General features: G+C 35.7%; 1 protein-coding gene across 3 annotated transcripts in view; it reads right to left on the bottom strand.

Moving 5' to 3' along the window:
* myo6a (myosin VIa) overlaps positions 1–25099 on the bottom strand; it is a 90458-nt gene that overhangs the window by 57483 nt on the left and 7876 nt on the right. For all 3 annotated transcript variants that reach the window (XM_060882616.1, XM_060882618.1, XM_060882617.1), the window contains exons 2-10: positions 14513–14638; positions 12320–12389; positions 11644–11717; positions 8924–9053; positions 8252–8357; positions 8002–8057; positions 7356–7453; positions 6433–6597; positions 511–591 (exon numbers count right to left, since the gene is read on the bottom strand). In XM_060882616.1, coding sequence (XP_060738599.1) covers positions 511–591; positions 6433–6597; positions 7356–7453; positions 8002–8057; positions 8252–8357; positions 8924–9053; positions 11644–11717; positions 12320–12389; positions 14513–14629 — 897 coding nt within the window. In that variant the 5' untranslated portion in view covers positions 14630–14638. The remainder of the gene's footprint in view (positions 1–510; positions 592–6432; positions 6598–7355; positions 7454–8001; positions 8058–8251; positions 8358–8923; positions 9054–11643; positions 11718–12319; positions 12390–14512; positions 14639–25099) is intronic.

Raw genomic sequence — 25099 nt, 5'->3', positions numbered from 1 at the left:
AGATACTTTACAAGATCTCCCTTGACATGAAAGAGACCTCAAACGCACATACAGTGGATAATTAATTAAAAAAAAACATTTCTCAAGATGATTTCTTGGACTGTGTCGCCTTCATGGAATTCTATAAACGAATTAATCATTTCTATTCCTGGAGGCTAAGAACACAAACGGAGTCTTGTAAGGGCTTTAACTTGTAAACAATAATTATTAATTTGGCTGTCCCTGCAGGGCTGTTACAGAGTGGAACGGTTACTACAGACTCGTTCGGAATTAATTATTATAAGAATAAACTTCGCTCGTTGCCGAGAGCATTTAAGTCACGTCTGTCTGTTCCATCATCAATACCTCGCAGGGGTTCCTTGGCAAACATCCTACTCAATTAGCCTGAGGCGGCTCAGAGATCAAGTCAAGGATGGAATTTATTTATTTATTTATTTTTTTTGATTAAAGACATCCTAACAAGTCGAAGGGCAACACTTCAGTAATGAGACTTGAACATAAACGCTTTACCTCAGGGCTCTTGCGGTTCTGGAGGACCTTCTGGTCCGTGTCCTTTGTAGCGAAGTAGCGTGTACACCCTCGGTTTAGGTACTAAAAAAAACAACAACAAAAAAAAAAAACATCAAATACAATGTAATACAAGATGTAACGGGGGGAAAAAATCGATATGAATACTAAATGAACATGTTTTACATTTTAATAGGAAAAACACAGAGAATCTCAAAATGAATATTCCTGGAAGCTACAGAAGCTCATTATTTCATTTTCAAAAAAGAAATGTGCAGAACACTTTTTTTTTCATGGTAGCAGTACAATGTCAATAGTCTTCACACTTCAATTATCTCAAAATCTTTATATTATCTCAACTTTTCAGCTTGAATGCTTAGCTTATCTCAAAATTTTGACATTATCTCAAAATTTCATTTTGAAGTCTTCACTTATTATCGCAGTATGAGGTTTTGACCTATTTTAATTTTCACATTATCTCAAAATTTGGACTAAAGATTTTTAGATTATCTCATTTTGAAATTTCATTTATTATCTCAGACTTACTTAGCCAATTTTCTCACTTAAACATAATAAATATTTATTTTGGTATTACGTTAATGAATGTGGGATGTGGTAGCTCAGTGGTTAAGGTGTTGGGCTACTGATTGGAAGGTCATGGGTTCAAACCCCAGGTCCAACAAGCTGCCACTGCTGGGCCCCTGAGCAAGGCCCTTAACCCTCAGTTGCACAGTTGTAAGTCACTCTGGATAAGGGTGTCTGCTAAATGACGTAAATGTAAATGAAGGCAAATAGAACCGCGATACAAAAACCGAAGTAGCTAAACATAAACTCTAAAAGCAAGACGCTAGAAAAAGTCAGACACTAGAAAATGATATAACAGACAGAATGACACCAACAGTTGCAAAACAAAGACAGAATGAAACACAGGAACTAAAAAAGGTGACTTAACTTAATCAAATTTAATTTAGATAATTTGTAAGAAATATGAGGTAATAAGTCAAAGGTTTGAGATTATAAGTAAAGTTCTTATTATCATGTCAGGGTTCCCACTCTTTTTCAGAGATCATTTTCCAGGACTTTTTCAGGACATTTCAAATTTAGCAAAAAAAGACAAGGCTCACAGATTCACGGCCTAAAGTAATATGTTCTTCTCTCCAGAAGTCTTAAAAACAACATACACTTCATGGCTATTACTTAACTATACTTTTAAAGACAATTTGTCATGTGAATGAAATATCAACATTTATAAAATAAAAAGACCGCACATATTAATACCCTTTCCTTTCTCAGACCAATGCCGTCATGCATGCTTTAGTTTGCTGTGCATTCCCCTCGCACATGATATTCAGATTAACAAGGTTAATATAACCTGCTTACCCGTCAGCATTTGCTGAAAACATTCGAGCACTTAAACCATTCCTAGCACCTGAAACCGCCAACACAAGACAGCGTCATCCGTCACAGCGAGATTAAACAGCATAAAAAAAACCCCGTCAAAACTCAGCGTCCCTGAACAGAGCGCTTTCTGTTACTAACGTTAATCGTTTCGACCAGTTGTAAACTGTTCTTTAAATGATCAAGAACATTTAAAAATAATAATTTTCCAGGACAATTTATGTTTTCTCTCATTTTCCATGTGTTTTCCAGGACTGGAACATTGGTCATTAATTTTCCAGGATTTCCAGGTTTTCCAGGACGCGTGGGAACCCTGCTTGTGCATAAAAAGTGCTTTAAGTAAATAGAGTGAAAATCTTGTGCAACAGCTGATGAGTCAACACTAAGTGAGATAATGTTCAAAATTAGTGAGATAATTAGTGAAGACCTTTAGTGAGTATTCTGAGATAATATCATAATGCTGAGATCATCAGCGAAGCGCTTGAGTCAACATTTTGAGATCAAACATTTAAGATAATACTGATGTCAAATAAGCGAATGCAGAGGAAGTGCATGATCTAGCTCTGGGTACATGACTTCTCTGGATGTTTTTCCTCAAGCTTTTTTGTAGATAAGACCATTAAAGTAAATAAACAGGCTCGGCACTGTGTTGATGTGTGTTTTGACCTTGTTTTTTGGTGATTTGGGGACGTGCCAGAATGTGGAGGTGTTTAAAATCTTAGAACCTCGCGTTCATTAAAAGCTCATAGTCATTACTTTAGAAGCAGTTTATCAAACAAAAAACAAAAATAAATAAATTCACACAAATTCTTTGCTCTTTAACAGATCGCCATGGGGATTGCATTTGACATATTTATTAAGTTGACTTTAAATACATTTAAATGCGTCTTTTTCACCATAAACTTTATTGCATTCTCAGTAATATTTCTTTCCAAATATTAGCATATCACAGCTCAGGCAGCTAAATCACATCCTGAATGGTTACGTATTTAAAAAAACGTAGAAAAACACTGCAAGGTAGATAAAGCAGTCATCGAAATAAACGACGAACGGTAAGGTGTCGTGTTTCGACTGACCCGAGCTTCCGCAGCCTTCCAACTGTTCTGTAATCTGTTTAATGCAATATCGATGTTCAGCAAAGAAAGCTCTTTATTCTATCCATTTAATAAGAAAGAAACATGAAAGGCTGTGCAGATGCTGTCACCGAATGAATGATGAATGGGGTTAGAAGGTCCAAGGTGACAGAGAGGGTGTGTGAAGTGAGGGATGATTGACAGGCATTCAGAAAGAGTAACAGAAAGAAGAAAGAGGAGGATCTGATGGATAGACAGACATGAAAAGCCTCATCTGTACAAACAAAGGCAACTTTTAATCGAATTATCATTATGTAAGTAAAGCGAAAAGATTAAAAAAAGCAATAAGGAAGTGACGATGGGTCGCAGGTGATGGTCGAGATTATAACTCGTACTGTTTAAAAAAAAAAAAAATGCAGTGACTGTGTCAGAGAAACAACCTTATGTGTATTTTGTGTATGAGCTCCGCATTTTTAATTTTAGAGCACACTGGAAAGTGAACAAAAAAGCTTGTAATACCATAAGGCAGGTAAACCAATCGACATCTAGTATGACTGATAGTTCATATGGTTAACTTTCAGGAAGCCCCACCCCCTTTCTCACGATCTCAGTAAAGTTTATTAACGTTTCTTGACAAAATTTTTGAAACAGCGATGCTACGAACAAACTTTCACTCAATCTAAGTGCAAAATGTTTTAAAGGGCATTTTTTTTTTTTTTAGAAACATTTACACGCTATCTGCACGCTATCATTTATTATGCGGATAATTAACATACTCTATAGTATAAGGGCTGAAAAATGAAAATCAATTCATTTTAATGCCTTGTTAAAATGCAGTAGTAGTAGAAGTAGTATCAGCAAGAGCATATGGAGTAGAAGTAGTTTTATGTCAACATTAATAGTAATCTGACTAGTAAGTGTATTAGAAGTAGTATTAATAGCGGTTTTAGTATAAATAGGGAGTAAAAACAGACATAATAAGAGTAATAACAAATAAAAAAGGAAGTCGTGCCTTGATGCCCAATGATGCCTGAGATAGGCACAGGCTCCCCGTGACCGAGATAGTTCGGATAAGCGGTAGAAGATGAATGAATGAATGAAAAGGAAGTTGTTACTGAAATATACACTGTGCACAATATACATGCGCTGACCACTTGGGGAATATTTTGTAACTAACATTAACATGTAAAAAAAACAATAATATGTAATTGTCAGCAATTTGGCCAGATATGAGTTTTTACTTGTTTGCAACATTAATAAAGGAAAAACCCCTCAGACTTTCAGGCTACACAATTATGCACCCTAGTATTTCCTAGGCATGCATTTCATACGCTCCCATGAATAAGTGAGTGGGGTTTAAGTGTTGTCTAAGTGACAGATTCACACGCTGATCTGAGCTAATCCCTCATTTCTTCGGAGTCAAGTGGCCCTCTTCTCATTTCAAAGAGTCTTATCTCCATATAAGGCGTTCGTAGGTCCACGGATTATCAAAAGAGCTTTTGCTCTCCCAGTTTTTTTTTTTTAGCTCCCATGCTATAAAGCAAGCACACCAAAGTTCAGATGAACTCGATATCTCATTATTCTGAAACCACAAAATGAAATGAAGTCTAATCATGTGAGGTCTGGACTAACAGATCATGAAGACAGACAGGAAATGTACACAGCGGTGTATTTAATGAGCGCTTAGTGGAATTTGTCTTTAGAAGTAGGCTGAAGTTTCTAGACTTGGACAACTCTGCCATCTAGTGCTTACGTCAAAACAAAGCATACAGAAAAGCTAACTCATCATGGAGCTCTTCTGAACAGGAGGTGATGAGATACTGGTTGAAATCACTGATAGGACCGTGAATGTTTGGCTTTAATTCTTTGCATGTCTTCTACACATTGTGGTCCAAATCAAATTCACTGGATTAAATATCTGGAACTCACTGGTTGAGATTGACCTGGTTATTTATATAAGCTTATTTCATTTAATTTCTTTTTAATTTTCCCCATTTTCCTCATGGTATGTTACGCATTGTTATGTACTACTAGCTAGCATTAGCATCAAAATGCAGAGTATAAATATTAGCATTATTTACTATTAATTAAAAAAAAACATATTAGTTTTAACGTTATTAGTATCCATATAAACTAACAGTAGTACTTTCAACATTAATAGTATTAACTTATTACCTGAATTGATCATTCATATGGATAGAGATGTTAGAAGTATTAATAGAATTACTAGAACCTTTAGAATTAATATATAATGTTATTAGTATTAATATTAAGTGTAGTAAGAGCAGTTAGTAGTAATAGTAGCAGCAGTAGTAGGACTAGTAATAGAACATGTATTAACAGCAGCAACAGCAGTAATAATAAGAGAAGGATTAGTAAGCTAAGTAGTAATAGAAGCATTAGTACTAGTAGAGACAATAGTAGTATTAGTAGTCAGACTAATAGTAGTAAATGTGGTAGCAGTAGTAGTAGAAGTAGTAGAAGTACTAGTAATAACAGTACCAAGAATTATAGTAGTAGCAGCAGTAATAGAATTATTAATAGAAGTATAAGTAGTAATAGTGGTTGCAGAAGCAGTAATAGAATTAGCTGTTATATTAGATGTGAGAGTACAAGCAACGGTAGTAGTATTAGTTAGTAATAATTAATTAGTTAATAATTGTAAAAGTAAGACTGTTAGTAGTATTAGTAGTAGAAGTAACAGTAGTAGTATTAGTTAGTAATAATAGTAAAAAATAAGAGGGTTAGTAGTAGAAGTAGAAGCATTAGTTAGTAATAGTAGTAGTAAAAATGTTAGTAGTAGTAGTAGTAACAGTAGAAGTATTAGTTAGTAATAGTAGTAGTAAAAATGTTAGTAGTAGTATTAGTAGTAGTAATAACAGTAGAAGTATTAGTAATAGTAGTAGTAAAAATGTTAGTAGTATTATTATTATTAGTAGTAGTAGTAGTAATAACAGTAGAAGTATTAGTTAGTAATAGTAGTTGTAAAAATGTTAGTATTATTATTATTATTAGTAGTAGTAGTAATAACAGTAGAAGTATTAGTTAGTAATAGTAGTAGTAAAAATGTTAGTAGTAGTATTAACAGTAGAAGTATTAGTTAGTAATAGTAGTTGTAAAAATGTTAGTAGTAGTATTAGTAGTAGTAGTATTAACAGTAGAAGTATTAGTTAGTAATAGTAGTAGTAAAAATGTTAGTAGTATTATTATTAGTAGTAGTAGTAATAACAGTAGAAGTATTAGTAATAGTAGTACTAAGAGTGTTAGTAGTAGTATTAGTAGTAGAAGTATTAGTTAGTAATAGTAAAAGTGATAGTAGTAGTTTTAGAAGTAGAAGTAACAGTTGCAGTATTTGTAAGTAATAGAATTAAAAGTGTTAGTAGTAGTATTAGTAGTAATGGTAGCAGTAGTAGCAGCAGTAGTACACACTGGTCTGTTCTTCCACTCTACTCACCCTAAAGCAGTTTGGAGAGGACAGGTGGAACTTCTCACGGATGTCCTCTGGTGCTCCAGCACACAGCCTGTAGAAGACATGGTAGTTCCTCTCCTCCTGTCCCTGTGTGCAGATACGTGATTTCTCCAGCAGATAGTGAGACACGAACCCCCCGACCACCGTGTTCTACAAGCCACATAACAGAATCACAACATTTTATTCACCCAAATGTACTGACATAGTGGAAGATTAGTGCAAGGTACAATATACAGCCTAAATGTCTGACAGACACAAATCTTACAGACACACAACAATGTATCAGCAACATCCAGTGGGTCGTCTGACCACAACAGATTTGAGATGCACATTTTTGGACTTTTTTTTGGAAATAAAACATGCTACATTTAGGGGAAATAATAATCCTTCATAAATGAATGAGTGAGTGTGTGTGTGAGTGAATGAATGGATGAGTGAGTAAGTGAATGAATGGATGGATAAGTGAGTGCGTGTGTGTGTGGGTGAGTGAGTGAGTGAGTGGATAAGTGTGTGTGTGAGTGAATGAGTGATTAATTGAGTGAATTAATGAATGAATGAATAAGTGAGTGTGTGTGTGTGTGTGTGAGAGAGAGAGTGAGGGAGTAAGTGACTGAATCAATGGATAAGTGAGTGTGTGTGTGTGAGTGTGTGTGAGTGAATGCATGAATGAATGAATGAATGAATGAATGAATGAGTCTATGTGTGAGTGAATGAATAGATAAGTGAGTAAGTGAATGAATGTATGGCTAAGTCAGTGTGTGTGTTTGTGAGTGAGTAAAACAAGTAAGTGAGTAAGTGTGTGAATGCATGTATGAATAAGTGGATAAGTGAGTGTGTGTATGAGTGAATGAGTTATTGTGTGAATGAGTGATTGAAGAAATGGAGCAGTACAGAGTACACATACTGACCTTTCCATTAAAATGAATCTCCACAAACTTGCCAAAGCGGCTGCTGTTGTTGTTGCGGACTGTTTTAGCGTTTCCAAAAGCCTCCAACAGAGGATTTGCTGCAGAGAGCAAAGGAAAGGTCACAAACACAAACACACAAACACAAACACACACACGCACAGGCACATAATATCACTGCATAATAAATTTACATGAGACGGTGCAAAAGAACAGCAGAACAGAGAGATAGAGAAACTTCTAGTATGTATACTTTATAGAACATTAATTATAATTATATTAATATTAATTATAATTAATGGAGCATTATATTTAAATTATAATGTATTTAAAATATTTATATTTTATATTTAATTTATATTTAATTTAATATATTTATTCTACCATATTTCACCTAAAAATATTTCTGACACTGTAACCTACCACTGTATAATAATAATAATAATAATAATAATAATAATAATAATAATAATAATGTAGGAAACCTTTAAGTTACGGACATCCCAACCTCACTTGCCTACTTACACATCAGTTAAAAAAATAAGATTAATTTTTTTCACGTAAGTAGTTGAATCGAATCAATGAATCGACGAACCGATTCATTTCAATCGCTGCCTTTTAATTCTCTTAATACACGTCAAACCCGTACCTTCGACTATCCTCTCATCGATGTCTTGACCCGTCCCGTAAGATGTTGTTAAATACCTAAAAAAGCCCGAACATGACAGACATAAACAGAAGAACGAGTATCGTCAAATATAACACAAATCATTTAGTCAAACAAAATGGAAACATGCCATCCTGTCTAAAGAAATAAGTGAATAAATAAACACGGAAAACAACGTACAGATCGGATTTATAGCTCTGTAATTACAATAGAAGTGTAATTATCTCCTTACCGAAGTACAAACTTTGTGTTTTCGGTTTTTCCGGCACCTGATTCACCAGAGACGATGATGGACTGACTCATCTTCAGCACCTTCATGTCACGGTAGGCTTTATCCGCTGACCATTCAAGACACGAAGAGAAAAAAGTTTCAGTTCTTCTAAAATAGGTCTTTTATTAATTATTTACTCGTTACAGATCCTCACAAACGGCGAGGAAAACAAACCTTTTCATTACACAGATTATGAAACAACACTGATCATGTTCTCCACTCTGATTGGTCAAGAGCAGCTTGGAAAATAGTTCTGTCTGTTGAATAAGAACGTAATATAAATATATGATAAACAGATTAAAGATGAATATTTAATGTTGATCAGAAACTTAGTAAAAAATGGATCAAGTTTCATTCTTTAATAACCGGAAACGTATCAAAGGTCTGTGGCATTAGAGGAAAAAAAAAACAACCTTCAGGAAATACTGTTATAGGAACAAATATCTTAGTATCTTATTCTTTCATTCCTCACATTCTATTAAAATATTTACTATATAATGCACTAATACTATGTAGAATTTCTCTGATTTTTCTCTAGTTTTAATTTCAGATGCTTTTCTGTAACACCTTCTATACCCAAGTATACGGAAGGTCTGTACAGTCTGGGGTTGGTGTTTGTGCCCCTACACTCACCGATGGCGTACACGTGAGGCGGGAGCGTCCCCAGAGATCGGCCCTGGTACTGCTTGATGGTTTCAGGAGAATAGAGCTTGGGGATGTCATAGTAAGGATTCACCGCGATCAGGATGTTGGCTACATACGTCTATGACAAAGAGTGAAATAAGAGAAAGTTAAAATGGGACTTAAAATAAGAGAAACATCCAGTTATTAGTTACACAAGTGAATATACACACTTAGTGGCAAAAGAACTTAATTAATTAATTAATTACACTCCAATAATTAATTAAACTAAATTAAATTACATTTAAAAATATCTAAATAAATTATAAATTAATTAAACAAATAAATAAATAAATAAATGTTACACTTTCAAATGTCAACAAAATATATCATTTGGCTGGGGAGAGTGCACAAACTTTTGCACACTACTGTAAATACTTTGCATTAGATATGTAAGAACACAATATATATATATATATATATATATATATATATATATATATATATATATATATATATATTGTGTTCTTACATATCTAATGCAAAGTTAGATGCATATATATATATATATATATATATATAGATGCATATATATATATATATATATATATATATATATATATATATATTTTTTTTTTTTTTTTTTTTTTTTTCCACAGGACAGCGGTTTTACAGCAAATCGTTCGAACAATATTTTGTTTATTCTTTTTTTATAGAGGCTCGTTTTATGTCCTTTAGGCCCTTTTTTTCTATATTTTCAGAAGGCTCAATGAAATTACAGCTGAAACAGATTAAATTCAATAAAGGTTTTACGGTAACGTTTACTACATCATTCTGTAAAACATTTTATGGAAATCTGATCCTAATGCTGTAAATGTAAAAGTGTTAATGGAAGTGCAAATGTATTGCAATGACCCATTTTAGCCACTAGATAGCACATGAATAATGGGAATCTGTGGTTATTCATTTATTTGTTTGTTTGATCAGTAAACACAAGTGTAAAAGGGAACTAAAATATCATTTCAAAGTGTAGACACAGCTCCCCCCCCCCCAAAAAAAAAAAAAAATAAAAATTAGGTAACAGCATTTTTGTTTAGTATTCAGCATTTGGAAGATTAGCTGCTGAGCCCTTCGGTTGCCAGGTGTGTGTTATTTCCTCATTATTTAAGTAACAAGTTAGCAGATATAAAAAAAAAATAAATGTAAAAAATATATACATATATATTTAATGAGTTAATTTGATTTATTGACGTGTGACATTTGTGTTGTATTTGGAATCTATCTATCTATTACGGAAGTAATCGTCTTTGGCCCCCCTAAGCATTTCCCCTCAGTCTCCTCCCAGGTTAGGAATCTTGGTGTCATTCTGGACTCTGAACTTTGAACTTTGCTTAACTAAGCAGATTAATACAGTTGTCAAGAACAGTTTTTATCAGTTACGGATCATCTCGAGACTGAAATCTTTTTTAACTTTTAATGACCTGGAGAAAGTCATTCATGCTTTTATCACCTCCCGCCTTGACTACTGTAATTCATTATATTTGGGTCTTCCTCAGTCATCCATTGCACGCTTACAGATGGTACACAATGCAGCTGCGAGACTTTTGACCGGGGCAAAGAAAACAGATCACATTACACCAATTTTAGCCTCTCTTCATTGGCTTACTGTCTATTTTAGAATTCAATTTAAAATCTTGTTGTTTGTTTTTAAAGCTCTTAATGGTCAAGCCCCATCTTATCTCACAGATCATCTTATTCCTTCTTCATCCACCAGATCTTCTGATAGAGCTCTCTTGGTTGTCCCTCGTTCACGCTTAAAAACGAAGGGTGATAGGGCTTTTTCTATTGCGGCCCCCCGTCTCTGGAACCAACTTCCACTGGACATTCGCCTTGCACCTTCCACTACAACTTTTAAAGTGAAGTTCAAAACATATTTTTATTCCCAGGCATTTTAATCGGATTTTGTCTATGTTCTATTGTTTTATTGTATCATCTGTCGGATAAGCGGTAGAAGATGAATGAATGAATGAATGTATCATCTGTTTTGTTTATTTTATGTTTAGTTTTTGACTTTGTTCAGCACTTTGGTCAGCTCTGCTGTGATAAATGTGCTATATAAATAAACTTTACTTACTTACTTACTTACTTACTTACTATCTAAAGCGTTTTGCCAGTCGTTGGATGAAAAATCGAAGCAAACCCATCAGAAAAATAGCAAAAAAATGAAGTGTGGCTAAATCAACTATTTGGTACGATGTTAAAAAAGAAAGTACGCATTCACGAGCTCAGGAAAACCGAAAGACTCGGAAGACCGAGTAATTAATGTGTTGAAGTTAATGACAGACGAATTGTTTTTCTGGTGAAGAAAAACCTTTACAAAAGTTAGCCAGATCCTTCAGGAACAAGGCGTATATATCTGTGTCAAAGTCAACAACCAAGAGAAGATTTCACCAGACTAAATACAGAGGGTTTAATAGATGACGTAAATCTTTTCCTCAAAAACATAGAATTTTCTCTCCTGTAGACAAATGAGATAAAGATGAACTTTTACCAAAATAACTGGAAGAGAAGGATAAGAAGAAGCAAAGGATACGTTCATGAGGAGGTGTGAACGTCTGCCGGTGGAAGTGGTTGCCTTGTATTTACTTTTATTAGATATGTTATTTCTTTTTTGGCCAGGAATACACTTTGTTAAACGAAAGTAAATATAACGTGATTTACTGAGTACTTACGTAGATTTTGTCTTTACTGTAGCGCACACGCACGTTGTTCAGAAGCGTAGCCTCGTTCAAGTACATCAACGAGCCTGCGTTACAAAATATAAAGAGGAAAAGAAGCTCAGGCGTACGTGTGAACAGACGAAATCTGAATAACTACGGTGCAGCCATATAAGAATATTATTCATAGACTCCAAAAGTTCAAGGTCAAGGACAAGTCCATCATCTAGCCTGCTCTATCAAAACCAAAAAAAATGTCCCTAATGATCCTTAAAGCTTAACATATTTAAATAGGTCTAATAGGTGAATGTTTGGAAAACAGAGACTACACTGACACCTAGAGGTCATTACAGCTGAATCACATCTAGCGGCTCGGATCAAAACGAACGGACGGGAAGGAAAATTAATTTGTTCGTCTCTACTGTGATCAGAGTCGAGTTGGATCTCGAAGTGAATTCAGACGCTCGTTCACACCCGGGGCAATTAAGTGTAGATAATTACTTGGCTGCTGTCGCTTTCTAATGGGACTCGTTAAGACTTCTTAGACATGTCTTTTCATTTTTCCTCAGTTAGACCTGACTTTCTGTGCGGGAGTCTGATGTTAAAAGCAAGTCTTAAATAAAGAAATAAATGACACTTTTCTTGAAGACAAAGTGGATTTTTTTTTAAACTGTAGATTTGACACACTTACAGTTGTCCTCGACATGTTTGTTGATGTCGTCCTCGGCTGGAAACACTTGACTGACAGGAGCGAGAAACGTCTGGAACACAGGAAACAGAGCAGTGTTCACACTCCTGGGGTTCAGTTCTGACATTAAGTGAATTTATTCCACAGTGCAGTTCTGTGCTTAATTCGGTTTGTTCAGAGGGATTTGATTAATTTTCTCTAATGTCAGTTTTGACATCAACGCTGTAACAGTTCATCTCTGTGTGATAGATGAACACAATACTACACACTCGGCTGCACACACTGTTTATGTCCCACACGTGTCACTGTCGTATTTCACTTGTTTTTAAAAATCTATTTATTACTCTAGATATCCGTAACACTCAGTGTTTTTCTAGATATATCTATCTATCTATCTATCCATCTATCTATCTATCTATCTATCTATCGATCTATTTCTGTCTGTCAATCTATCTGTCTGTCTGTCTCTGTCTGTCTATCGGCATGTCGGTCTATTAATCTACTGATCTGTCTGTGTATATATCTTTCTGTGTATATGTCCGTCTATTAATCTATCCGTCTATGTGTATCTGTCTGTCTGTCTCTGTCTATTTCTCTATCTGTCTGTCTGTCTACCTATGTGTCTATGTGTCTGTCTATCCATCTCTGTCTGTCCGTCTGCCTGTCTGTCTATCCATCGCCGTCTGTCTGTCTGTCCATCTCCGTCTATCCATCTCTGTCTATCAGTAGTATACACCAGTGACTGTACTTCAGCGGCTGGCAGCTTTTGTGGATAAAACCACTGTAACCTATGAACGCAGCTTTAATAGGGAGAGGAGCTAAAACCAGACCGCTTTTGTGGATGTCTCAAATCTCTGCAGCAAGCAATAAACAGTGTCGGTTACGCAGTAACCCTGGAGCACGAGTTCCCATAATTATTTTTGGCTTAAATCTTACTGTAGACATTAAGGGCAAATTCGTGACTTGGATAAACGTGCTCTTGATGTGACCCACGAGATCCCTCGCTGCCCCGAAGAGTGCTGTTGTACACAAACAATAACATTTCTAACATGATGTCCGGTATTTTATTCTGTTTTCTTTTTCTTCCTTCTTTTCTTCATCCTTCGTGTTCCCTGTTTCCTCCCTCATTCATTCTCTCTCTCTCGGCACACTCTCTAAGCTTGTAAACACACCTCGCATTGTGCCAGTTATCAGAGCCAGCCACTCCAGGCACATCCGTCTAACGTCACACGGGGCAGATGTAACGTTTCTTTCTCTCCCACATGCACAAGTCACTCATTCTACCAACAAGCAGCTGCATGCCAACACCGTTACCAGCTCTGTCATGAGGGCACTACTACGCTGTATGGTAGAGCCACATGTTAGCTGAAACTCTGACCTTAACAGCCTGAAATATTTCTACCGAGAAATATTTCTGATTGGTCAGAGGTTTAACACAATTTGCATCCATGTTCGACTTTGACTTCACTGTTTCCATGGTAACAACTTATATGACACAAAAGTATGTGGTTACGCCACGTAATCCAAGTTGTTACTTTAAAATGTATTTATTACTCTTAAGCCGTAATATTCAGTGTTTTTATAGATCTGTATTTTAATTATAAGAAGGCTGTCTATGTCTCTGTACATATGTCTGTCTCTGTCTATTCATTTATAGGTCTGTCAGTCCGTCCATTTGTCTGACTATGTGTCTGTCTGTCTAATGTCTATGTCTGACTATTTATCTATCTGTCTGTCTGTCTGCTTCTATGTCTCAGTCTCGCTATCTGTCGCTGTCTATCTGTCTGTCTGTCTATTAATCTATCGATCTGTCTGTTTGTTTATCTGTCTATAAAACAAAACTATAACTTGACTTCTTTTTAACAAAAGAAATGCTAATAGGAATTATGTTTTGCTCATTAATAAATAAGTCACTGTAGCGTAATAGGAACAAAACACTCTGAGACGTTGGAAAAGTCGGGTCATATAACACCAGCCGGTGATGATGGTTAATGTATAATACACACAAGCCAGGGTTGGGGGTTCAAATCCTGCCCCCTTCTGGGGGTTTCTTCCAGGAACTATATTGTATAATTGTCTGAAGTGTGTGTGACTGTGTCCTTTTACAGTTTGGTGTCCACTACCCTTGTGCCCAGAGTCCCTTGGGATAGACTCCAGGATCCACATAAGCCTCTGTTCTTTAAGTTGAAAGCTCACCTTGCCCTTTTCCTTGAGGGGTTCGATGGTCAGACTGTCAGCACCGATGTCCACGATGGTACCCAGCTGGAACCCATCAGTAGGGTGAGGCGCCCACACCGGTTTCCCATCCTCCATCTCACCGCACTGCACACAGACACACACAGACTCATCATCTGACACAAAAACACTTCATATAAAACATATTCTCCAGTGTCTTCTGAGCCTCAAGCTTTCTTCCTCATATCGTCTCAGGCAGATTTTCCTCATCGCCATCACCTCTGACTTCACCATTGGGGTAATTTTACTTTAATTTAAATGAAGTGAATTGAATTATTGGATTGCCTATGCTGATTATTATATATGCACCTAATTTTATTTAAAAGCAAATATAAATATTATAATTTAAATAAATGCTGCATTTCATTATCGATTTAAACTCATTTTTGTTTTTTTGCCACATTAATTTTCTTTTCCAATTAAGACAAAAGTGATCTTACAACGTTAAAAATAAGCAAATTTTTTTTATTCCGTTTTGTAATAAATTTGTGTACATTTTGTGACACTGAAACCAAATAAACAATTATCCAGGCAATAAAAAAAAAAATAATCAACTGGCTACTAGCAATAAATGTTGCAGTTTACTGTGTCGAATGAATTCAGGAAGCCATATAATCATGTAAAAAAAAAATAAATCTAAATAAAAAAAATAATAATAATAATAAAAAAAAAACATAAATATCCAGTCAAAATCTTTGCTTTAACTACAGACCTTAATCCAATGTAAGTTGAGTTACTATAGAAGTCGTATGACGAACGTTATCATTTACTGATTAACATTATCACTTATTTAAAGCATGAAGGCTGATAATATCCTGCACACAGACAGAAAGACAGACAGACAGATAGATCAGTAAATAAATAAATCATTAAAGTAAATGATTTAAATAAATCATTAAGTAAAGTAAGTGAGACTCCCAAAGTCACCAGAACTCAACGCTTTGGTGTTTTTTAAAACATTTCTTCTATAGGAGAACATGCCTTCAGACCCCCCTAGAAATTTTGACATGCTTCTTTAGGCTTCTTGTGGCGCACACGTCCTACGAATGCTCCAGATCTGATCGCTTTCTGACCGAACACGGATCTTTCTGTGAATTCAACAGCACTGTGGTATAACCGATAATCGTGTTTAATTACAGCTACAAGCTGAAAATTTGGTCTCTTTCACTTGAGTCTTAAATTTGTCCCTTTCTGCTCTCCATACACAAAGACACAACAGGCCTCAGCCCTGGCCAGATCCCAGATTCCAGCCTGAATTAGACTCTCAGTGTCGAAACTATTAATTATTCGACTCAGGCTTGCTCAAATCACTTGCCATGTGTGACAATCAGCACATTCTCTCCTCGGAGCAACAGAAAACCAGACGAGTCTTCTTCAAAACAGCTTTAACACACACTCTCTCTCTCACACACACACACACACACACACACTCAATGCCTATCAGGCGAAACACACCAGCAGACTCCGGTTACACACTGAAATGTGTTTAGCTTCAAGGGCTTTTTTTTTTTTTACTTTAATCTGGACTATTTTACTTTCACATTATCTCTGCTTTGATATCCTTCATGTAACACAATATTGTGATAAATATACAATATGTGAGTGATATCATACAATACTGAGTATTAGATTTGTTATGTGATTTTCCTTAACTTTATATAAATATACATGTCAGTCTGGTCATATATAAGTCAGGGTTAACAATGTCTAGAAAATCTGTGCGCTCAATGACAGGATTGTGATTATTTACATACACAAATCAGTTCCAACGCAATCCAGTTGACGACAAGCTGCTTTTGTGTCGGGATTTAAATGAGGTGTATGGTTCGTCTGTGGTTCGTCCCAGCCAATGTTAGAATGACAAGTTTTTAAAGTTAAGAGGTAACTTATCATAAATGTAAAGATCTATGCAAATAGAATTTTTGTTGTTGTTGTCTTTATGTGTGCGTGTCTGTCAGTATGATAATTCCCATTCAAATGAGCGGAACTTATTCCCCATTTCCCGAGTGGAATCCGTTGATTTTACGGTCTTCAGAAGAAGACCACTTTTTAAAAACACCAGCAAGCTTAAGTTTTAAAGATTTAATTCTTAAATCTAAAGATTTTTCATCAACATGTCCTAGTTCCACTAAAAAGAAAAGAAAAGGAAAAAAATACTCCAGTGAATCACAAAAAAGCAGGAAATCTTTACCAACACATGAAATATGACGTGGCAATAAGCCATCATCTCTCCAACACTATGGTGATACGTGACAAGGTCTCTTATCAAACTGACCTCGATGGCAAGTCATGGCTGTAATTATGAAATTACGGCTTTGCAGTCGTTGTGAAAGTCTGTAAGGATTTCCGATAAAAAAAAAAGAATTTGTTCCAGGCATGACATACTGAATAAAATATATTTTTTGACCATTTAAAAAAAAAAGAATAATGTTAAAAAATAAATAAAAATAAAGCATGCAGTGAATAATGTGAGTATTATGTAATGAAGTGCTATAAAAAACTTTGGGGCGCCAAAACATTTGCACTCACACGTATAAGGAACAACAGGAAAGCAGGTCATGAGGAATGAGAACTCAGCACATGCTAGTTACAGCCTCCATATCTTGCCTTCACTATGAAGAAGCACCTGTCACACATACTGTACAGTACCTTAGCACCTAGCTAGCGAAAGCCTAAAGGCTAATACGGGAAACAAATCCATCTTATGTAAAGACTTGTATATGAATTCACAACTTTACAAGCGTACAAGATCACAAGCTAACAACATGCATCATAACACACTGTTGTGTCTTTTATCTAACAGGAAAAATCCTCAGCGTGCTAAATAACACGCTAACTCACTAGCTCTTCAAATTGGATGCCTTTATACACCAAAACATAGACACGTTTCCTTAAAAAAAAAAGACCAAAAGTCTGTCACATAATTCCTAAATCTATTTAAGTTCAAAAAGTCTAAAATATAAGTGGTGTAAAAAGACATAGCATAGCATATTGTTTTTAGCTAGCTTCATCTGGCTAGTCACAAATCATACAGAGTTGTGTGAAGAGACTACAGAAAAGTTTTAACAAGGCTAACTGAGTTAAATGAAAGAAAGAGAAAGTTATTGTATGACAATCAGGAATTTGGGCAGCTGATGTATTAGCCTGGGTGGGTTTTAAGACAAATGAACATTAGCATAAGGCTAATGTTCATCATCATTTTTTTTTTCCTTTAATGCTGTTCTTTAAGTCTGAGGGAAATTTAAGTGGAATTGAAAAAGGCACACACACGCACGCAGGCGCACACACACACACACACACACACACACACACACACACACACACACACACACACACACAGAAAGCAAAGTAATCCAACCCCATCCACCCACACAGACTACATAAAAGAATAAAAGCCGAGACACACTACCTGCCTTTCTGTGACATTTTGCCAACGTAATACAGTTGACCACATACTTTGACACTAGATAGTAGGACAAGACCTTGAGTCATTCGCTTTGATGGAGGTCGTTATCTGACACCTAATAGCTGTACTATCCAACTTTTCAAATCTATAACCATAGCATCAGGAGCAGTAGAGGTTTATTGGATAAGAAAGATATACACTTTTACCTCTGACGTGGGCATGGCCTAAATCTGAAGTGATTACTTTACAAAGCTGTAGAAATGCCAGCACTGTTTTTACGCTGACTCAAGTCATCAGTCACGTTACCGTGAAGTCGGCAGTGGGCGTTCCTACTACTGGTTGCCATAGTAATAACGTTTATCAGTGGGTGATCCAACTAGCGAACCAGTTTTATAGGCAGTAAAACAAAACATCCTGGAGATTTGGCATTTGCTTAGATATAAAGTTCAGAAGTATACATCTACATTACTAGATAGAGGGAGAAGCACTGTACAGTATGTAACTCTACTGTCTAATCCTGCAGGAATCCTTCTAGAATTAAGCAGATTTCTATCAAGTTTTCTTAAAATAAAAAAACAGAGCACATTATCTATTCGTTTTTAATAATGTCTTTGAATTTTCCATTTGAAGGCGTAAGATGTTGTGAGTTTCTCTAAAATGATTCCAGTGTAAACCGTAGCAACACTGAATGATTTGCTCTGAGCTGATATTAGCCTGATGGCTATTTATCCAGCGTTCCTTCTGTCTTCATTCCATTTAATTCATTAATACAGTATAAATAAATGTTAACTGGCATGTACTGTACAAAAGAAAAGCTGGAAGATGAGTGGAGAATAAACAAAGTATTTACAGATCAGTAATTGTGTTAAACGCAGCTTTAATAACAACCCATTAGCACAAAGGTGTATTTCCTTATCCATTTAGCAAACAATGAGAGTCTTAAGGAAGGAATTTGGAGCATAACTGAAGTCATCGCAGCATGAACAGAATTCGAGATTCGATGAAATGAATAAAATATAATAAATAAATGAAAAGGGAAATATCCTGGTTAATACTTTACAAATAAAAATTTGTAATAAATACTGACTTTCTTAAATTTATAGTCAGCGCTTCAAATGGAAGAAATTGATTCATGTTTTAAAGAATAAAATTGTTAATATAAAATGTACTTTAGCCCTTATAACCTTTTTAAAAAACTTTTCTCAGAAAAAAAAAGCTGATAAATCGTGTATTTCACAATGTAAAAATGTTAACATCACTTCAGACAATAAAATCAAACATTTTACAAAATTTCCTTGCTATAGCTAGATGTTCCTATAACTAGCATCTATGCTAACGGCATGAGGATCTTACAGTAAGAGCATACTAATGATTTACTTAAAGTAAGTTTTTTTTATCAATGAAATTAAGAATTTTTTGTGATCTATTTTTAGTCATTTGAGAAGCAGGGTTGTTCAATATTATAGAACTTAAATTAAAAAGGAATCCAGTTGAATGTGTGACATGAGTTTTTGAATTTCCTGAGGTAAATTTGTTCAGGTAACATGGTTAAGTGAAAGCTGTGGGAAGAACGCTAATGCCATAATGTCATAATTCACGCTAATGTCATAATGAAAGGATTTGTAAGTGTAGTGATCTAAAGTATAGTTATAAAGTGCAAAGAATAAATGCTACCTATAGTGCTGTTTTGAACGATTTATCGTTAGCATACACAACTGTAATGATCATCTAGACCATTGTTCTTTGTTGCTCCAGCATTAGGTTCTTCTTTAAAGCGGGTTGGAAAATGTTACTGAGAGAAAATGCCTTTCCAAACAGGGTGTGCCTGCTAGCTGTTTGCTTAGCCTGCATTGACAGACTACATGAAAACAAACATGTGACACAAGAGCAGCCAAGGACTGAGGAAATCCCTCGAGTTGGCGGTTTTACCCCGGAAAGGGGTAGAAAAAAAAAGCCCAGACTCATTTGGACCAGTCCTAGCAACAACCCTTGACCTGAATACAGCTCTGAGCACGGGGATGTTTAATATACAAACAAGCCGCTGTTGTCCGAAACAAACTCATGAGATCTGCTATACTGCTGCACGTCACTTACCAGTGTAACAATTTGACATGCTGAATGTTAACGCTTGAAAATACATGACCTTCAGTCACCTCTGAGATCACATTAGGGGTACTGTCTCACTGTTAATGCAAACGGCTAAGCTACAACAATGCTAACAGCTAATGCTACAATTAAGTTGTTGATTTAATCTGCTTTAAACACCTGATTGTAGTTTCTGCTACAAATATAGCAGATACAATACATATATCTATATATCGTATTCGGATTATTAAAAAACTCGCTCTAATATTAAAATGTTTTTTATAACAACGGCTATTTTGCAACAATTGTATTGCAGACATTCCATCTAATCTAAAGCTAATAATAACAAAGCTTTATTAGTTAATTTCAGATTTATTAGCACTGTTCATGAAAAAAGATTAACATTAATCAAATAAATATAAAGTTAATTTTATTTAATTTCATTACACGCCATCATTCAAATTCCTCTCTACGGGATGGTCATCTCAAATAATTCATTTATTATTCATTTATTATTATGGAAAAAAGAACCACAGTGGTTTCCCTGGTTGAAAACGATTTGTATTGTATTTGTATTGACACTTTGCACCACTTTCCCAGGATGTGTTGGTTTTGTTCTCAATGCAAATTATTTATTCTACATCACATACTGCAAATGCGAAGTCCTTAACCATTCACTGCTCGGCTCTGTGCTTGGATTGTTTTGTATTGTATTGTCCCTCACTGACTGAAATATACTGTTAGTACAATTATACAGTTACAAACACAACACAATTTTATATATATATTTGGAGACACACACACACACACACACACACACACACATTATATATATATATATATATATATATATATATATATATATATATATATATATATATATATATATATATAATATTTCTCTCTCTCATATTATATATATGTATATGAATAATATGGAAGGCACCATATATGGGGATGTGTGTCTGTAAAGAGAGTAAATGCAAATGAAAATGCTCCGGAGATCCTCAAGCACATCGGTACAACATGGTAAACAAATCCAGCTTTCAGCTACCTGCAAGAAGTTCGGGGCTACATTAACACACAGTCACTCAGCATGGCCATATAATCATATAGGTGCCATAACAAATGTGAAGTGAATACAGCTGATTATAAGGTAAGATTTTAAGCGTAACAGGTCGGTTGTGTTGCAAGTGATAAAGCGTACTGCAGAACCTCAGGGCTCGAAAAACACAGCAAATAAAGTATCAAAGAAATATTTGTAAGAATTCAAAAGATACCGTGAGGTTGAGATTTGAAAAAAGAAAAAGATTTGAAAAGCTTTGATGGATGGTATGTTTGCTCTTATCCAAGCCAGAAAGCTAGATAATATGTGATGTTCTACCAACTAACTAGTGACTAGAAACTGGCAATGGAATTCCTGATTCTTCTGAACAGGTTGCTCATCAGCATCCAATGTAAACATACTACTATCGGACACTAAATAAGATTTATTTGCTTTAAAGCACACTGCTGCAGAATATAAGGATTCCGAGCCTGGGGACATCTACAGTCCATCATAAAAGCCTTAAGAAGAAGAAGACAGACATCAGAAAGATCCCAGTTAGTTATGTCGCTTTGGGCCCACTCCTCTCCACACAATCACGGATTGTTACAGCAGATCACTGTGGACTCACTGTCGCGGTAAGCCGTCACATGACCGAACACTTTGCGTAGGCTGGGATGGTCACATGACTGCAGACTTTGTACTGGATGAGACGTTCACGTGACCAGGGATTGTGTTGGCTGAACACAAAAGGTGGCGGTATGTCATCTTGACAATAGGACCAAAGGCAAATGTAACAAAGGACACAAGAAGAGCTGGAAGCTACATGATCTCACAGTGCATGGTAGAGAAAAATAGAGCACTTGTTTAACATAAGTTAGTGTTCTACAACATGAAAGGAAAATGCAGAACAAGCAAATTGCAGAAATGGGTTTTACTGATACTGAGGATGAAGGTGATTTCACAGAATTGACAAAACAATCCAGCCAAAAGATCGTTTTAATGGCCATTTTAAAATCTGAAAAAAAAATAATATATAAATGAATAAATAAATAAAATCAATGCTGTAGCAATAGCGCACACAATTTCAACATCAAATTTCAACTAGTTTTACATCAAATTTTACTCAGAATGCGGAACACAGGCAGGTATTAAGCTAAACAAAAAAAAAAACGCAGCATAAAGCTGTTATATATGCTAACTAACATAGCGGTTAAGCTCGAATCATCATAAATCATGTCTTTTATGCTGAATGTAAATGTTAAAGGAAAAAACTCCACAACCATAACAACTTGATGGCATTTTTCCAAAGAAGCAAATATTTTACCTCAGAAACTTTCTTAGAAAATGACTAATAAGCAGGTAGCCTGCTACACTGTATTATGTTAGCTAAAAATAGCCAGGTTTTAATAGATTCTACCAAACCATGAGATCATGCATGGTATTAGCTAGCTAACATGAGCTAGCTAATTTATTTCTGATTCCTCTAACCCTGATGAGTGATATTCAGTTCTGTGTTATAGCATTACTCTGCAGAACCAGTTTTGCAAACATCTGGCTAATGTACACTTCTTCCCAGCTGTGTGACACATCAGAAAAAATGCCAACAGAGTAGAGTTATCCTTCAACAGCTCCTGTCCTGATCAGCTGAGGCGTAACCTGAGGAATCTGGTGGAGCCTGTGGTTCCGAGCACCCAGTTTAAAAGAATGCTGTCATCCCAGATGACTACTTGCTACTAAGAAGAAATATATATATATATATTAAAAAAACCAACACCTTTGTTTTACTCGTTAAACCGTCGAGTCAGATTTCTTTTACAAGGCAGCACACCTTACCATTGTGAAAACCATTACAAGGGAAATACAACTTTCAGCCACACCTGAGCATGGGGGAGAACCCGTCCTGAGGTACGGAGTGAGTCACACCAGAGATTTTTTGGATTTTTTTTTTTTTTTTTTTTACAACTTTTAGACTCTTTAAAGAAACAGACCTTTTATTTGTAGCACAATAAGAATAACTAATGTCTTGTTCTTCTGGGAACGTCATGGACAGGTCAGTTCAGCACCTTTGATTTTTGCTGACATGAGCAAGCCAGGTACTTCAATACCTAACCACAGCGAGTTTAAAGATTGACAAGTTATATTCTTGCCTATTCCGGTCAAACTCTAACGCCAATAAAAAGGTACTGACTATAGTGTGACACCATGAATAAAAAAGTTAATGAATTGTGGAATGGTTGCATTAAGGGTACGCTCAAGGGAAACGTTCAAGGAAGTCATTTATTTATTTATTTTTTTACACTAGCCTTTGAAAGTTATGTATGCACACTATTCAAACAAGTTGCTGAAAAGAATATAAAAAGCATCAAACAAAATGGACTTTTGTTCCCAGGACTAGCGAACAATACAAGCAAACAAATCTCAGACAAATGGTCCGTTCAAAAAAGGCAAGAGAAAATCTCAGGTAATATAATCTGATCAGCCAGAATGTTAAAATTGACGTGAATAAAATCTTGTTACAAAAGTACCTGTCTAGGGGCGGGACATACCATATTAGGTAGCAAGTGAACAGTCAGTTCTCAAAGACGAAGTGTTGGAAGCAGAAAAAGATCTGAGCGATTTACACAAGCACAAGTTCGTGATGGTTAGATTGTCTACAAAACATGGTTTAGAAATGGTTTGAGGAACATGACAAAGAGTTAAAGGTTTTGAGTTGGCCTCCAATTTCCACAGATTTCAATCCATCCGAGTGTCTGTAAGATGTGCAGGGCAAATCATGGAGGCCTCAACTCACAACTTACAGGATTTGTGCAAACCTCTTGGTACCAGATACCACAACACACCTTTTAGAGGGCTTGAGGAGTCCATGATTTGAAGGTTCATGATTTGAAGATTTGAAGGTTCTGGCAGCACAAGGGGAACCTACAAAATTTCGGCAGGTGGTTTAAATGTTATGGGTGTCTGGTGTATCGTATACCCAAAGGTATTTAAAGGGATATCCATATAGATCCATACAGTAACAGACCCTTCTTGGTTTATCATCTTTACTCTACATTCTCCTTCCCATTCCCTTTCCCTGATGTTTGTTTTTTTGTTGAAGATTAACCCTCCTGATTCTCTTCTATTTTTTAAGAAGATAAAGAGGCTCTCGTTTCCTGAAACGGAGCATCTGGTTTCGAGTGATTACCCCCAGCTGTAACTCTAAAGTGACCAGAAGCAGAGCAGCCATGGCGCCACTGGAAGATAAACATATAGACTTCAGGATGTCCAGCAAGAGGATGCAGGTTCCCCTGGGGACATTTCATCATGACATCACCAAACTGAGACAAAGAACTCCCAAGAACTCCGCCACTGCTTATGCAGCACACGTTGGCAGGATTTCAGAGAACAGATACAGTGGTAGAAAATGAGAAAACATGACTCATGACCAAAAGAAAGATAATTACTAAAGCGTTGGGTGAATGTTCCTGCCATGTTCTAGAAACAGCTCACACAGTGTGGGTGTTAACTTCAAGAAACTGCATGCAGAATTTGAGTTCTGCATACTTTGAGTTAGATCATTTAAGATATTATTTCTAATTGTAAAAAGTGTGTTTTAAAAAATTATCTATCTATCTATCTATCTATCTATCTATCTATCTATCTATCTATCTATCTATCTATCTATCTATCTATCTAAGAAACAAAGTATTAAAATGACACAATATTTGCGTTAAAATGACAAACCCAATAAAATTATTTTTTATCTGAGTCGTAAAAACTGAGAAGCGACGACACTTCACACAAGCTTGCCATCTATCTAAAATGCCATACTTCTCTTTCATAATACCTGGACTAATTTTGTCAGAGTTTTCACATGTCCACAGAAAATGCTGGACATTGTTTCCTCCTTTCAGGCCTATAACAGAATGTAACAGAAAGTGTGCCTTAATAAAAATAGGTCAAGGTCTCCTTTAGCTAAGGCCTCTTAATGAGACTGGGCCAAACTCCATAACTACAGCCTTCAAACAAA

This window comes from Tachysurus vachellii, chromosome 12 (genome assembly GCF_030014155.1).
Source record: "Tachysurus vachellii isolate PV-2020 chromosome 12, HZAU_Pvac_v1, whole genome shotgun sequence".
Lineage (NCBI taxonomy): Eukaryota > Metazoa > Chordata > Actinopteri > Siluriformes > Bagridae > Tachysurus > Tachysurus vachellii.
The sequence above is the reverse complement of the archived record's forward strand: the minus strand, read 5'-3'. Positions and strand labels throughout refer to the sequence as shown.